Source organism: Aspergillus stella-maris, assembly GCF_047715825.1.
Source record: "Aspergillus stella-maris strain CBS 113639 unplaced genomic scaffold BDV14scaffold_15, whole genome shotgun sequence".
Lineage (NCBI taxonomy): Eukaryota > Fungi > Ascomycota > Eurotiomycetes > Eurotiales > Aspergillaceae > Aspergillus > Aspergillus stella-maris.
The window spans coordinates 131805-146311 of NW_027396809.1; the positions used below are offsets into that span (position 1 = coordinate 131805).

Genomic DNA, 14507 nt, shown 5'->3' on the forward strand with positions numbered 1-14507 from the left:
GAATCCGGGCATTTTGTTGTTTATTGTCAAGATCATCACAAGGATCAGTTTGTTCTCTTCTATCTCCATCTCCATCTTTATTCAAGACCGCTCCGTCTATCGACGTCTATTTCTACCACCATCTCTATACAAATCCCATCCACGAAGAACACGAAGATGCATTTCCTCAAGAGTACAACGCTGCTCCTCCTCACAGCCCTCGCAGCTCTGGTCGCTGCCGTCCCAGCCCCATCAGCCTGCACAACGATAACACCCTCTATCGCGCGCGTGGACGCCGCCCAACCTGTCGCCTCATACCTCCCTGGCTTCAAAATAAGCCAAGAGGCCAACGGAGGCAAGAAGCAAGACATGTTCGCCGAGTTCAAAGTACCATCAGGAGTCTGGGGTTGCACGCTCTCATACTCCTTCCCCGCCAGTTATCCCATCCAGACTACTGGTCTTGCGCCCGTCGAGGTATTCTCCGTCGCTGGCCCGCTTAGTCGGAGTCCTCGCGGTATTGATATAAGTTGGGACTATTGCCCCGCGCCGATTAGTCTTGTCGGAAGTGTGAAGTTCGAGTCTAGCTCATCGGGGACGACAAACAGAGTTATCAATAGCTTTGCTTGTGCGCCGAACATGGTTTATCGGTTGAGTATCTCGAAGGGATATGCGGCCAAGACGAGCGTTGGTTTTGTGCAGAGTGCTGCAGCAGGTTTGCGGATGACATATAACTGTTGATTTAGTCATTGGTTCGGTAGGCTCAATCGGCGACTCGTTAATGGAGGAGGCTTGGGATCTTTGTTTGTATTTGTTTATTGGTCGGCTCTTGATGTGTTGGTCGCACCGGTTGGTACATAGTATTGCTAGCACTAATAACCTCGCTTTCTGAGTCCTCTCTCGTTCAAGTAGGATCATAAATTGGCGCATCAAGATGGCACTGAAAATAGAATTTGACGTCTTTGGGTATCTGCGCCCTCGCAGGGTCAACAACACTGCCATATAGTCAAAACGACGTATTGGGCGGGTCAGCCCCATTGTGTTTAGTACTTGAATCACGAAAGACATGCTCGAGACCACCATCCTCGGGACTAAAGACATCGCTACCAATCTCCTCCAAGGATCCCATTGCATTGTGAGACACTGTTTGGTCCATGAGCGTCTGGATTATGTATCGGGCCTTCCTAGCCTCCCAGAGACCGTCTTTTGCTGGAAGGCGGGGATTTTGTAGGAGCTCAAAGGCCATCTTCTTACTTTCAGGGTCTGGAGTTTTTAGGCAAAGAAAGTAGAGGATTGCGACGAGCTGAGATGAGAGGGTGAACTTTTGGGTGGTGGCGTCGGAGACGTCAAGCGAGAGAAAAGTCTGGAGGTCTGCGAGTGTATCGCGTAGTCCGTCATTCGGCGCTGATGGTCCAAAGGGGGATCCGGGAATGTTTTCAGCTAAAATCGCATAGTACATCCGCGCCTGGACGCGGAGAAGGAGAGCACGGTGCGAGAGATCTCCAGGCAGTGAGCCAAGGAGAATATCAAAGGCGAAGAAGAAGCGCTCGAATTGCTGGTATAGTACAAAGCGCTGCCGAAGCAGATCTTGCGGAAACTCGTCTAATGGCTTATGCTTATATCGAACGTGTTCTATTATGTGGTGCATCAACCAGTTCTGTATTTTCGTAAGAACGTTCTCGGCTTCGTCAAGAGATGATAGGGTGATCGGGACAGCGTGGACAGAACCGAGCATCTCTTCTTCTTTTATTAGTGTCATAATGGGTATCCGCTCGTCATCGAACGTGCTGGCGTGGATATCGAGCCGTGAGAAAATGTTAGCAAGGTGAGGAAAGAGCTCGTCGTCTTCGCTCTGCGCAGCCTGACACTGCTTTAACAGGGTTAACCCATTATCGAGATGTCTCGTCGCAGAGACACAATCGCCAATCATGGTCTCGAACGCGAAAAAGAAAATAGTGCAGATCAGCGCCGTATCTGGAGATGCCTCAGGGGAGCGAAGATGCAAGCGAAGCTGGCGGTGACACCGGGCGATGCGCTGCATAGCTGCGTCTCGAGCAGATTTGGCGACGACATTGCCATTCTGTACATAGTCGCGATACAAGGCTGCGACAGTAACCAATGAACTTCGAATAACGGGCTGGTGATGCGACCGTTGCAGAATTAGTCTCGACCACAGCGTCGGGTCCGAGTAGCTGGTGAGACCACCGGCGGTTTCACAGCAGTAGAAGTGCAGCAGTTGGCGATCGGCCTGGGAACCAGGGACTTTGAACGGCAGATTGTATACTCGGATCGGTCGCGCCTGCCTTGTTTGCAGTTGGCCGTTGTTACCAGTTGGTGATTGGGAGGTGGGATATCCTTCGCAGCGCCGACCAGTACGTGAGCAGTTCCAACAACTTGGCCTTCCTTCATCGCATTTTACTCGGCGTTGTCTGGAAAATCAGTATAGTCCTTGGTCAATAAAAGTAGAAACGCACGGACACCAGAAACATACTTGCAAGTCAAACAGCCCGTCCGCACCTTGGGCATGCTCTTCCTGGTAGTCTTCGCGGGGGTCATTGCTCGTATACTCGTCGGGTACCCCGAGTCAGGTACAGTGTCTCTGGTCCGTGGATCAGCAGATGATATGTTCAGATGCCCAGGCGGCAGCGAAATCGAGCAGCGGAAATCCCCGTAAGCCATTTGGGGGCCTTTTGACTATAATTATTTGAGCCCTCGGAGCATTTCCTGTTTGGGAAAATCCTCCGTTCTCCAGTCTCCAACAAACCATCTGGGGTTTAGGGCTGATCTCCTGAGGCTCAGCGTGCTTAGTCCTGGCATTGGTTTCTGTAAGTTACGATCATAGCGTTTTGAGCTGTTGATTTCGAATGATACTGCCTGGCTGACTTTCTTGTTATTTCGTGGGATTGATTGTCGGCGCCAGAATGTCTGCATGGCCAGCGTTTCTTGACACCTTGAGAATGCTCCAACTTATCTATACTTTGAAATTCTCACAGAACCATCCCATTCAACATGAAGTTAGTGTTGCGACTCCGTCTTTCCAATGGGTACTTCATGCCCTAGCGCGCTGTCGACTGGATGACTTTAGACCTGCTCTAGGTGGATCCCCTTGATCGCCGAACTCGCAACCGCTGCGCACGAGGATGAATGGGCAGTTGCAGCCGTCCAGATAATGCAAAACACCCTGTTCAATTTTAGTATCCTCAAAGGGGGCTGCTTTCTTTGAGTCGGGCAACCCTCTTTCGTACCCCTCCCCCACGAATGGCCGATCCTTTGAACAAGGCTTCCAAACCACTGGCCGTCTGCGATGAGACACTGGAGGCGTACATTATGCAATGCCCAGTAAAGCCAGCGTCATATTCAGCCTTGTTCTTAATAGTTATAACCTTACGCGCAATCCCCGGGACTTTATGGGGCACACCGATGACAAAGGGTCCTGTACCTCGGCAGTCGGTGTCTCTGATAAGATTGGGTTGCTCGGAAGCCTTCAGTTACATGCTTCCAGCATACTATGTTAAACAATGTGCCTGCGGTCCTTGATATCAAAAGCATGCGTCGAGGGTCTCGAGGGTTGTCAGTGAGGTTTCTTGTAGGAGGTAGTACGGATCAGGTGGGTATAAAGATACCCTGACAATGAAGCGGGAACGGCCGTACCTTGTCTCCTTTGTCTCTTTTTTGACACCTTATTCAGACCTTCAAAATTCGTTCGAGTATAGAGTGTGAATTCTACTACAGGAAGCCCTATCCCAGAAGCGAGGCGGTATATATCGCGCTCTTCAGAGAGGCACAAGGAGACTATTATCTAGTAGAGGCCTGGGGCATATACATCAATTAAGTGCTTTAGCCAGGATCCGGATGGGTAGGTTATGGCAGCGTCAGATCAAGGACTGAGGGCAGATAGCATATATGCTCGAGTACAAAGTATATCGTTGATTGTGCTCATAAAGTTTAATCCCGAATCCTTCCGCCGCTTCCCCGGCTCTATCTGTTGATACCTGAGGCAGAAACTCATCTTTTACCACATCATACTCTCTAATCTATTCCATCTCACTCCAACCACGCCTCAACCGCCGTCTTCAACGCCTCCCTCAACCATTCCTCCTCATGGTACCTCAAATCCCCATCAAACCCATGCTCACCATCCCTCAACACCAAACTGATCTTATCACCGCCCTCCTGCCCTCGGAACACCTCCTTCGCCCTCTTCACAAACGGCTCCGAATGACCCGGCGGCACAACACTATCCTGCGCCCCCTGAATAATCATGATACCACCCTTCGGAATCTTCACACCAGGCGTTTCCAATCGTCGCCCGGGGAATAAGTCATCGAGCCGCTCCTTTGCCTCCTCCCCAACCGAACCCCGCACGTACCACGGCCCGATCTTTCCGTGCTCAATCGCCGCCAGCATAAGGGGCAGATACTGCGGTTCAACAGCGGACGAGATAGGCCCGGAGGGCGCAGAAGACAGGACTTTGCGAATCGTACTCTCCGGCGTGCGCGTATTAAACGGGAACACTTCCGTCCGTGGCTCCGCGAAATCTTTATCGGCGGGGTTAAGGGCTGGATAGAGGGCCGTTATAGCGCGGACGTCGTCAGGGTATGCGAGGCCAGCGTTTACACTGAGCAACCCGCCCGCGGATTCACCGGCTAGCAGGACCCGATCGAGATCTGGCTCGGTGGGCGTGCTGTGTGATTCCAGGAGAGACTCCACGGCACCAGAGCGCAACCAGGTCCAGAAATCCTCTACGTCGCTCCAAATCTCAAGGCCTGTTGCTTGTGGCATGAAGCGGTAGTTGGGGGAGATGACGATTGCGTTGTGTTGGAGTGCGAGGTCCGAGAGCCAGTGGGGCCAGAAGTCTGCGTAGAGGGAGTCGCCCATTAACTACAGTATGGAGTAGAGTAGTCAGTATGTTTGTCGTAACAGTAGTATCTAGGTCCGAGATGTAGATGTAGATGCAAAAGGTAACGTACCAACCCCCCGCCATGAAACCGGACTATAACAGGGCGTTTCCCGGGAGCCGCCTTCTGCGGGACAAGAACATCAACCCGGATATCATGCTCGCCGACATGCTTGAATGTCGTCGGGATTATATCGAAGCCCGCATGTTTAGGGTGTGTTGCTGCCATGATTATTGTAATTGTGGTCGTGATAATCGAGAAATACAGGGTAGGCAAGAGACCTCGGCTGTCTTTATACTCCCCATCCAACCCACCGGCTCGTACCCCGCTCACTGACGGCGATCACTACTCCTTACTACAAAAGGGCCAAGTATAAGCTGTAAGCCAATCAGTTAGATTACCAAGCAGCGCGGGTCTGTCTCCACATGTTTGTCCTTGGTGTGGTAAGTGGGTATAGAGGATCGTTGCTACAGTTGATATCTTACAGTAACTAGCATAAAGAAGACTAGAACTTCGAACGAGAAGTGCAACATGAGAATCATATTGTGAGTAAACATAACAATCAAAAACAAAAAAAACAAACAAACAAACAGGTATTCCAATGAGCGTGCTCTGCTAGAAAAGCAGCACCAATTTCAGGCCTTCTCCTCAGTCTGCTTTTGCAGTATATCGACGATGTTCCTTTTAAATGGGGTTGGAATATCATCTGAGACTGATTGAATGAAGTTACGAGAGAGGCACTGCGACACCATGTTCGCATAATCTTGCCCCATCCTGCGGCAAATTTCATGACACAGCTCGTTTTGACATTTGTTCAACCCCACCAAGATCGAAGCAAGACTCGTGGTTGATTATAACTCGGATAGGCTTCCCAATGGCAAGCTCCGTCAGTACAATGCCAAAGGCATACACGTCGTATCCAAGGGAGAAAGGCGCCTGCGGGCGTCTTTAGATATCAGGTGAACCGGACAGCGGTCATTGGCGCCATCGACTAGACAGTCGACGCAAACCGCTGCAGGGCCCCGGGGATAGCGAGCACCTTGCGTAGGGTTTCCGGGCTAATGTCGCATGCTCTCAAGGTCAGGTCTCTTAGAGCCGTGCTGCAACGCAGGCTCTCGTCAAAGCAGCAAAACTGTTTCATTGTGCCACTGGTTATCATCAGTCGTTCGAGGTGCGGTGCAGGAAGATCGAGTCGCGCTTGGAGATCTCCCAACACTTGTTGCTGCTCTTGCCGTTGAAAGACAATTCACCTATTCAGTAAATATACAGGTCAGGTTTAGTGGAAAAAAGAGGTAAGCACATTGGTGCTAGAGGTGGTACGGCGAAAGAAAAAAAGAAGAAACCATATATACCCGCTCAGCCCCAGCTCAGCCCTTGCCATTGCTCCAATAAACTCACAAACTCGCAGATTCGCCAAAATCGGTGAGGAGGCAGTCCTCAAAAACATGTCATGGAACTTGGCGCTTTTGGCTTGTTGCCGGTCCTCCCGTTCAAAGAAGCGTTCGCCATACCAATCAATATTTGCAGCGCGCGTGAAGCGATTGTCGAAATTTGAACCCTTGATCTGCAGCACGCGGAGCCGGTCCATATACCATATCACTGGGGCAAGCGTCTCTGCAAAGTGCTGTTTCTGCAGTTCGCGGTACCATTTCCTATCGTGGTGATAGTGGACAGTTTGAGAGGTTACATGCTGCGAAATGCACGCACTGTGCTCTGGCAATGCCGACGTCCGGTTTCCACGCCATGCTCGCTGGCATTCAAGGGTGAGAAGAATAAGAAATGGTAGATAGGAAATCTTTGCTTGCATTTCCAGCACTAGGGTGAGCCATTTTGTTTTCGCCCCGCCGTCTTTGGGGAGCGGGAGGCGTCGCTTGAAGCGCCCCAGAGAGACTTGGGAGGTTGAAGGGTGCGATATGTAGACTGTTCCATATTCTGAGGTGTAGGATGCTGACCTTCGTGCTTTGTGGATCAATCGGTGTCTAAGATTACACTGTGACTGGAATCAATAGTATCAGAGGTAGAGCACAAACTGTGATTATACTATTTAAGTTATCTACATCATAGACCTATTCTAAGCTACACTAAATCAACCCTCCTACTTCAAACGCCCATGCTGCAACCTGATCTACCCTAATCCGTAGCTCCTGGCAGTAGGTTGTCTGAGGTGCTCTGAAGAAGATGAAAAATAGTGGAACCATGTATAACCCAGTCGATTAGAACCACTAGCTTCCTTCCATTCACGATATCCACTGTCTGCCATAGCGTTGAGTCCATGGAATCTGAAAGCTGACGAAGCTGCCGTACGCCATTTAGAAGGGGAGACGGCGCAAGACGTCCGCGGACGGCAGCGAGCTCTCTTTCCCAGTCAGGTCCCCGAAAGCGGCCATGCACCATTTGTAGAGAACGCATCAGATATTCTTCCCGTGCCGGTACCCTACACTGTTCTGGATGATCCTCAAGGTGATGACCAACATGTAGTGGTATATCCTGTATTTCCTTTCTCAAGTCGGATCGAACGATCGATTTGTTTATACTGGCTGTCTTGTACCATTGAATGAGGGCCCAGGCTAGGTGCTCAAAACGGTGACAGAGATCAGGGGAAGCAAATTCACTCCTGGTTATGCTTCTCCAGCAGCATTGGATGGCATCAAAAAAGAGGCCGGAATCCGTAAATCGTGCCATGGGATAGGTTGTGGCGTCGATTGTTCTCAGGATGTCGTTAGCAAAAGGGTAAAGATTACCATAGTCATCCGGTGCGGCTTCGGCCTCTTGATAGCCGTGAGACGCCAAATCTAAAATTGCCACAGCCTGTTCGCCCTCCTTTGTTTCGCTGTTGTAGTGCTGAGTTCGACTCAATCCCCAGAGACACTGTTTGTATGTCCGAGAATTTGGAAATAAGCCTGCATGCTCAAGATACTGCATCGCCGAGGCGGACGACTGTTCAGCAAAGTCTGGGTCCCCTAGAGTGTGATTTGATTGCTTGTAGTGCAGCAAAAATCGGTAGCTATGGCAGAACAATGCCACAGCTCGACAAATTTCAGTATCCAGCGCACTTTGTTTGTCAGAAACTATTAGCTTGTCGAGTAGACTGAGGGCGGTAACAGATTCTTCGGAATCGTTATCAGACACACCCATCGCTCTGCCCATGGAGCTTGCCTCGACAAGTGATTTTAGCCGTATTTCTGAGACTAGATTCAACCAACTTTTATCGGCGTCGATCAATTGTCGCGCATCCTCAAGCCACCATTCGCTGCGGTCCTGATGACCAGTGAAGCCTTCTATTGCTCCCATAGTAGCAAAGGCGATAATGCGCCTTTCGATATTGCGAGATTGGGCGAGCAGTGTCGCCATGTGCCGAAAGTTCGGATATAAACCGTCATCGTCAGGCCGTCTGAAGACTGAAGAAAATGCACATTTCTGACAATGTATTGACCAGTCACGCTGCTTAAATCGAATGTCAATTTCGCCGTCTGCCATTTCGTTGATGAGCTGTTGCATATCATTAGCGAAGCCCGCAGCTTGCGCTAGACTCCCAGCGGCTGCATGCGCCATAGCGAGCACTCTTAAAACTAGCATTGGAAGTTTCGTGAATCCTGGTATCACAAGGTGTGGCTTGCGCAAAAGAGTCTGCGCACGATCAGTAGCGTTTTCTGCTGCGGTGAAGGCGGTTTCGCCCGCGTCCTCCACGGATAGGTCGGCGAGGGCTTCAAGCTCCTGCTGTGCTTGTTGCATGATTCCACGGATTGATCAGACGGATAATAATATATTTCAATATACCTAGGTGTAGGTAACAATTGATGTCGCGGTGGGAAGAAGGTGGACGTTGTCGAGCTCTGGTGCTGAGGCATGGAAACCCTACCCTGGGTCGTTCCTGCCATTTCGTCGCTATCCACAACATTCCACCATCCCTCCTCTATCTCTATACTCCCTGCCATTGTATTCTCTGTAGCCTTTACACAAATCTCCGTTCTCTTACAACAAGGTAATTCTACTCTTCTTGGACCCCGTCTAGACCTGCAAGAGCTTTGACCATCCAAACCCTTGTTTACACCTCTCTTTGTCCACCTCGAGCAACCCTACGCTTAAAGACAGCAGCTATAGAGTCCCGTCGCGTTCCGTCTTACATAATGACCAGCTTCTCGATCAAACAAAGAACCCCCCCTTTTCCACGTTCCCACCTTATTCCCACGTTTTGGAACCGCAAAACAAACGCGAGACACAGCGACATTCAGTCCTCGAAAAATCCTCTGCAAGCCTGAATCATACAACGCTGCTTTCTCCGAGGCAGGTACAATAGATAGAAACAACAGCATTCAGCGTTGAAACTACACGAGAGCAAAGACGGGTTGAGATAAAATATCGCTGCTGTCCGGTCCAGATCCAGAGAAATAATCCTCCTCGACACGAACTCGACACGATCACAACAGCAACCAGTCTAGTATCAAACAAGCCTCATCTTCGACATTGTCAGACCACTTGAATTCTTCTTCTCTCTCATACAAAATGCCTTCCACCGAATCCGACTTCTACATCGGATCCACCGCGAGCGGCGAATGGGCTCTCGTGCTCAAGGACGCCAACTGCTCCCACTGCACGGTATACACCACCAGAGACAAATCCACCGGATGCCATACGGTCCCTACGTTCAACCACGTCCGACTGGACAACCAAATCTTCGAGTCACTGGATTTCGAGTCCGAGAGGATGATCTGCACTGTTGCTGCTGTGGACGAGAAGGTGTTGAACAAGGCTGCTGCCAAGATTGAGCCATCGACTAGTCAGCTGTATGTTGTTGCTGTGCTTGCGAGATTAGAAAAGAAGGGGGTTGTGTTGAAAGGGACATCGAAGCTGTATGCTAAGCAAGTGAGCTCCGTGGTGAAGCCGCTGGATGCGGAGAGCCGGCTTGTGCGGATGTGTGTTGCCGATACGTCGATGCTGTCTATGTACTTGGCCTGATATAGAACTCAATAGAACATCTTCCTTCTTCCATATTGTTGTATTAGGGCTATGTAGAATAACTGTAAGGTGGTAAGTGGACGATGACATCACTGGCAATGCAACGCAGCCCAACCAGGTTACGTCATAGGCAACCTGTACCAGAAAACACAAACCAAAGTCTGGACCGGGCGGGCGTGAGGTAAACGTGTTAGTCAGAGGATCTGGTAAATGTAACTGCCGTAGATTTTATCGCCGCCACCGATCTCTCCCCGCGACGCCACCGCGAAGGTATGTTCGTCTAATCTGTTAGACCCAATCTCTACCTCTCCCCCTACCATCCTCCCTCCCTACAGACATTATCGCGCCCAAATAATGTCTGCCCACCATGGCAACTACTGCGCCCAGCAGCTGGCCGACACACTACCGGTCGGCATCGCAATCGTGAACTCGCGCGACGAAATCGTATTCTCAAACCGGCGCTTCGCAGACCTCACAAAGACACTAACTATAACACCCTACGTCTCGCAAGGCCTCCACTGTCTCTCGCGCTCGATATACGACGAGGATTACGCAAATGTCGCGGACGCATACCGTTACGCACTTCGAACACAAACAGAGACAAGGCGCGAGTATCGCACGGCAGGACAAGTTGATCTTTGGCGCGCGCTGAGTCTTACGCCGCTCGACGAGAAAGATCTGAATCAGTTTGAGTTAAGGGAGGGCGGGTCGATATGTATGATCTCTGATATTACGCCGGAGAAGAAGGCGGAATTATTGCAAAGGAAAATTGCGGATGATGCGCAGGAACGGAAACAGCAGCAGGAGCGGTTCATTGATATGATTAGCCATGAGGTGCGGAATCCGCTATCTGCGATTCTGCACTGCGCGGAGGATATAATGGATGTTGTTGCGGATGATGCGCCGGAGGATGCGAAGGAGCAGATGGCGAGGATTGCGGAGGCCGCTGAGACGATAAATCTTTGTGTTGCGCATCAGAAGAAGATTATCGATGATGTGCTGATCTACAGTAAACTTGATGCGTCGATGCTCGAGTTAGCCCCCCAACAAGTTCAACCCCGTTCGCATCTCGCCACACTCTTAACGATGTTCAAGCCTGAACTACGCAAACAACGAATCGAATTTCATTACCAGCTTGATCAGTCCTATGCGGATTGTCGATTGGATTGGGTTCTTGCGGACCTAGATAAGATGGGCCAGGTGCTTATCAATCTCGTCTCGAACGCCATCAAGTTTACGGCGCAGGCCGAGAATAAGCGGTGGATCAGGGTATCGATGGGCGCGTCGTCAAATCGACCACCGAGCTATCCGCCGAATGTCGTGTTTTTCGAACCCAATGAGGCTGCGCTGAAATTGGATTCCACAAACGGTCCTGAGTGGGGAGATAGCGACACGGCTTATATTATGGTTGCGGTCAAAGATACGGGCATCGGAATTAGTGATCAACACCAGAAGCTGCTGTTTGAGCGGTTCAAGCAGGCGACGCCGCGGACGGACAGAATATATGGTGGATACGGGCTTGGGTTGAACATCAGTCGAAGGCTGTGCCATATGCACGGGGGTGAGATTGGGGTCAGTTCAAAAGAAGGCGAGGGAAGCACCTTTGGCTTCTTCTTCACAGTCCGACGGGCCCACGAAGGAACCGGCAAGGGCAAAGATTCCGACCGCGAGTCGCCAGTTGACGAACTATGCTACCAGATGCAGGAGCTCGACGCCAAGATCCCCGACGTCAAACGGGATACCTCCATGGCTGAATTCTCCCTCAACCCTCCGGTCAGGCGAGTTAATGAGGTGGCCCCCAGCACAACCAGTGATGGACGAAAGATTCATTCGCAAAACTTGGCGGAAGAGGTTGAGCAGGGCAATGGCCCATCCCCTGAGGAGGTACAGAACCGAGACACCAACCGAGACGAGTTCTCACCACCGCAGACACCACAGACGATTGCTAACATGTCGAAGCTTGTCAAAGGCCCCCGTGTCCTGTTCGTGGAAGACAACGTTATTAACCAGCGGGTTGTTTCTCGCAAGCTGCAGATGTCTGGATTTGAAGTTACGACTGCGAATAATGGTCAAGAAGCGTTGTATATGTGGGGAGATGGTAATTTCGACTGTATTCTGATGGACCAGGAGATGCCAGTGATGGACGGCAATACTGCGACAAGGGAGATTCGCGCGTTGGAGAAAGATGGATCAAGGATACCGATCCTCGGGGTGACTGCCAATGTTCGACAAGACCAGCAGGCAGATATGCTAAACGCCGGAATGGACGGAATCGTGCACAAACCGTACAAGATGCAAGAGCTGTGCGTCAAGATCAACCGCATGATTGCCTCAGGCTCTTCCACGGGGTCATCTGGTGCCTCAGGCTACAATCCCGTGGATGCGGCACAGGAGCACGATAAGCACGATAAGCAGGTCACCTGACCGGCCCAGTGTGTGGGAAATGGGAAGGAGTCTGGTATTAGGAGGGGCGGATGCACCTCCGAGCTAGGCTAAATACTTATGATGCTGACTAAGACTGTGCAGACCGGGCACCCAAGGACAGGGGAAGAACCCATGCTCCGACACAGTGACTCGGGTCGCAGATGTGATTTATCACGTGCACGGCCTTTGTTACCTTTCATCTCAGCCCCTGGACACTTTTTATCCTCATCACACTCTCCTTGATGGACTCGAAAACACTGAATACAGAGCAGGACAATATCCTGCGAATAGCCTCGTATCATCGGCGGGACTTTGATCTTGCGGTTGCCAGAGTCAATCCCGCCGACGAGACTGTCCGCAACTCCCTACTACGCCCGTCCCCTATAGTCACAGCCAGCCTTGGGGATCTCTCAACACTACCACTGGAAATTTTATGGGAGATCTTTCAACACCTGGATATTTTATCTCTTCTCAACATCCGCCATGTCAACAAACGCGCAGCTCACATCGTTGCCACCATCCCGTCTTATCGAGTGGTAGTAGAGCACGCCCTCGACACACTTTGCGTCGTCCTGCGCACCAAGATCGCGCCCTATTTCACATTCTCAGATCTACAAAGAATACTCTACTTGAAGAGCTGTTCGATATGCGGGTCTTTTGGCGGATTCGTCTTTCTCCCAAGTCTAACCCGGTGCTGCTTCTCCTGCGCCGAATCAGCCCTCGAATTCCGCATCATCACCTCGCCAGATCTCAAACGCTTCTTCAAGCAATCTTTCAGACAAGTCTCCAAGCTTGTTCCGGTCCTCAAGTCACTTCCGGGGATGTACTCGCGCAGTGAAGCACTACGCAAGCGGAGCGTCCAGCTCTTGTCGCTTCAGCAGACGTCCGACGCGCTGAAGAAGCAACCAGCTGGGGACATCCACATGTACAAAGAGGCGCCGCTGGTCTCGTACATGGCGACTACTGCGATGCCGTTTGTTGAGAAGGCGACTGGTATCGCTGAGCATGGGGTTGCGTGTGCGGGGTGTCGCGCCGCTATTGAGGATGAAGATGTCATGTCTACGGAGGAGCTGTTTATGCTTCATGATAGGCTCTACTCGAGAGGGGAATTCCTAAAGCACTTCAAGAAATGCAAGCGGGCGCAGGAGATTTTGCAGGCCAGCACCAGTCAGACGACTCCTTGATCTACGAGCACTATTACTTTCGAAATCTACTGTACGATACTACGATACCGGAACATCATGTCCATCAACTCTTCGATACTCAATTCCCCATGACCCTTCTCAGTCACCTTAATCAGTAATCAATTACCCCTGTCTCTTTGACCACCAACACCTCCGACCAACGCCAAGCCCTAAATTTCCGACCGGCCGGATCGCGCTAAGGTGGCTTTGATGAACCTTCTTTGTTCCTTTTCTGATCCCTGCTGGCGCTTGCTAGGCTGGAACTCTATTTTTCGCCCCTTGGATGTCATTGGTCGATATCGATTCCTTTTCTCGGCACGTTGAGCCGGCGTCCGGAATTAAGCGCCGCGTTTGTGATGGGAGTGTGATCCTAGTTGGCTTTGTGTTGGTTTCAGAGGGTTCTTTCTTTGAGTTGGGGCGGCTTTGGGGGAGGATCGGTGCTCTCGACTCAGTGCAGTTCCTGGATTTATCTGGGATTCTCGGCTTTCAATTCTCCTTGTATTAGTACGGTCGCGATGAATTGGCTCGAGGAAATTTCGACATTTAACACGACTATTCCCTCGTTGATTACGCAGCATTATCCGACAAGAGTTCCCTCTTCAGCTTTTCCCTTTCTTTCCCTCGAGATGTTATTCGAAAGGCTAGTGAGCAGGAAGCCGGTTTCATCACCGTCTCCGCATCAGATATCTCGACTATCCTCCTCTCTGTCACCCCAAGTCATTGTGAGACACGGCTTTCGGTATGATACCCCGCGTATAGTACGCGGTCACTGCAACGAGTTTCACGTTCCACACACTACCACGATCGGAGATGATGATGCGGCTCCATCCTCAATCGGATATCGCAGGCTTAGTTCCCACGGTGAAAGGGTTTCTCGCGTCAAATGGGGGGTATGGTTTTATATGCTGTTTTTCGGATGCGCCGCAATCTCTCAGTCTAGATGGAGCAATATTTTTCGGATATCGACTTTTACATTCTACATGTGTTTATAGAGATCTGTTTACTACCATATAATACCACACTTACCTACTCTTCAGCTTGTACCAAGTCCTCTTATAGTTCTTGTCTC

General features: G+C 50.7%; 8 protein-coding genes across 8 annotated transcripts; 5 read left to right on the plus strand and 3 right to left on the minus strand.

Moving 5' to 3' along the window:
* The first annotated feature begins 25 nt into the window (after positions 1 to 25).
* BDV14DRAFT_170087 (uncharacterized protein) lies at positions 26 to 962 on the plus strand. Its single transcript, XM_073768146.1, has one exon. It carries the CDS (start codon positions 157 to 159, stop codon positions 715 to 717), a length of 561 nt encoding a protein of 186 aa, XP_073630083.1. The 5' UTR covers positions 26 to 156; the 3' UTR covers positions 718 to 962.
* A 20-nt stretch (positions 963 to 982) lies between these two features.
* On the minus strand, positions 983 to 2502 carry BDV14DRAFT_188492 (Zn(II)2Cys6 transcription factor domain-containing protein; the record flags this gene model as incomplete). Its single annotated transcript, XM_073771076.1, has 2 exons — positions 983 to 2405; positions 2468 to 2502. 2 exons carry the CDS (start codon positions 2500 to 2502, stop codon positions 983 to 985), a joined length of 1458 nt encoding a protein of 485 aa, XP_073630084.1.
* A 1518-nt stretch (positions 2503 to 4020) lies between these two features.
* Positions 4021 to 5102, minus strand: BDV14DRAFT_198219 (uncharacterized protein; the record flags this gene model as incomplete). The annotated part of the gene is made up of 2 exons (XM_073772869.1): positions 4021 to 4857; positions 4947 to 5102. 2 exons carry the CDS (start codon positions 5100 to 5102, stop codon positions 4021 to 4023), a joined length of 993 nt encoding a protein of 330 aa, XP_073630085.1.
* Positions 5103 to 6032: 930 nt separating this feature from the next.
* On the minus strand, positions 6033 to 6619 carry BDV14DRAFT_198220 (uncharacterized protein; the record flags this gene model as incomplete). The annotated part of the gene is made up of 3 exons (XM_073772870.1): positions 6033 to 6124; positions 6273 to 6526; positions 6582 to 6619. The coding sequence occupies 3 exons, from the start codon at positions 6617 to 6619 to the stop codon at positions 6033 to 6035; spliced, it is 384 nt and encodes a 127-aa protein (XP_073630086.1).
* Positions 6620 to 8922: 2303 nt separating this feature from the next.
* On the plus strand, positions 8923 to 9862 carry BDV14DRAFT_170093 (uncharacterized protein). Its single transcript, XM_073768147.1, has one exon. It carries the CDS (start codon positions 9378 to 9380, stop codon positions 9828 to 9830), a length of 453 nt encoding a protein of 150 aa, XP_073630087.1. The 5' UTR covers positions 8923 to 9377; the 3' UTR covers positions 9831 to 9862.
* Positions 9863 to 9876: 14 nt separating this feature from the next.
* Positions 9877 to 12375, plus strand: BDV14DRAFT_32133 (hybrid sensor histidine kinase/response regulator). The gene has a single exon (XM_073776540.1). The coding sequence runs from the start codon at positions 10185 to 10187 to the stop codon at positions 12252 to 12254; it is 2070 nt and encodes a 689-aa protein (XP_073630088.1). The 5' UTR covers positions 9877 to 10184; the 3' UTR covers positions 12255 to 12375.
* Positions 12376 to 13696, plus strand: BDV14DRAFT_32134 (uncharacterized protein). The gene has a single exon (XM_073776541.1). It carries the CDS (start codon positions 12497 to 12499, stop codon positions 13436 to 13438), a length of 942 nt encoding a protein of 313 aa, XP_073630089.1. The 5' UTR covers positions 12376 to 12496; the 3' UTR covers positions 13439 to 13696.
* Positions 13697 to 14478, plus strand: BDV14DRAFT_32135 (uncharacterized protein). Its single transcript, XM_073776542.1, has one exon. It carries the CDS (start codon positions 13954 to 13956, stop codon positions 14428 to 14430), a length of 477 nt encoding a protein of 158 aa, XP_073630090.1. The 5' UTR covers positions 13697 to 13953; the 3' UTR covers positions 14431 to 14478.
* Positions 14479 to 14507: the final 29 nt, after the last annotated feature.

Bases quoted from the DNA above. Each gene is read 5' to 3' on its own strand.
- BDV14DRAFT_32133 (XM_073776540.1), top strand. From the start codon at position 10,185: ATGTCTGCCCACCATGGCAACTACTGCGCCCAGCAGCTGGCCGACACA.
- BDV14DRAFT_170087 (XM_073768146.1), top strand. From the start codon at position 157: ATGCATTTCCTCAAGAGTACAACGCTGCTCCTCCTCACAGCCCTCGCA.
- BDV14DRAFT_32135 (XM_073776542.1), top strand. From the start codon at position 13,954: ATGAATTGGCTCGAGGAAATTTCGACATTTAACACGACTATTCCCTCG.
- BDV14DRAFT_32134 (XM_073776541.1), top strand. From the start codon at position 12,497: ATGGACTCGAAAACACTGAATACAGAGCAGGACAATATCCTGCGAATA.
- BDV14DRAFT_170093 (XM_073768147.1), top strand. From the start codon at position 9,378: ATGCCTTCCACCGAATCCGACTTCTACATCGGATCCACCGCGAGCGGC.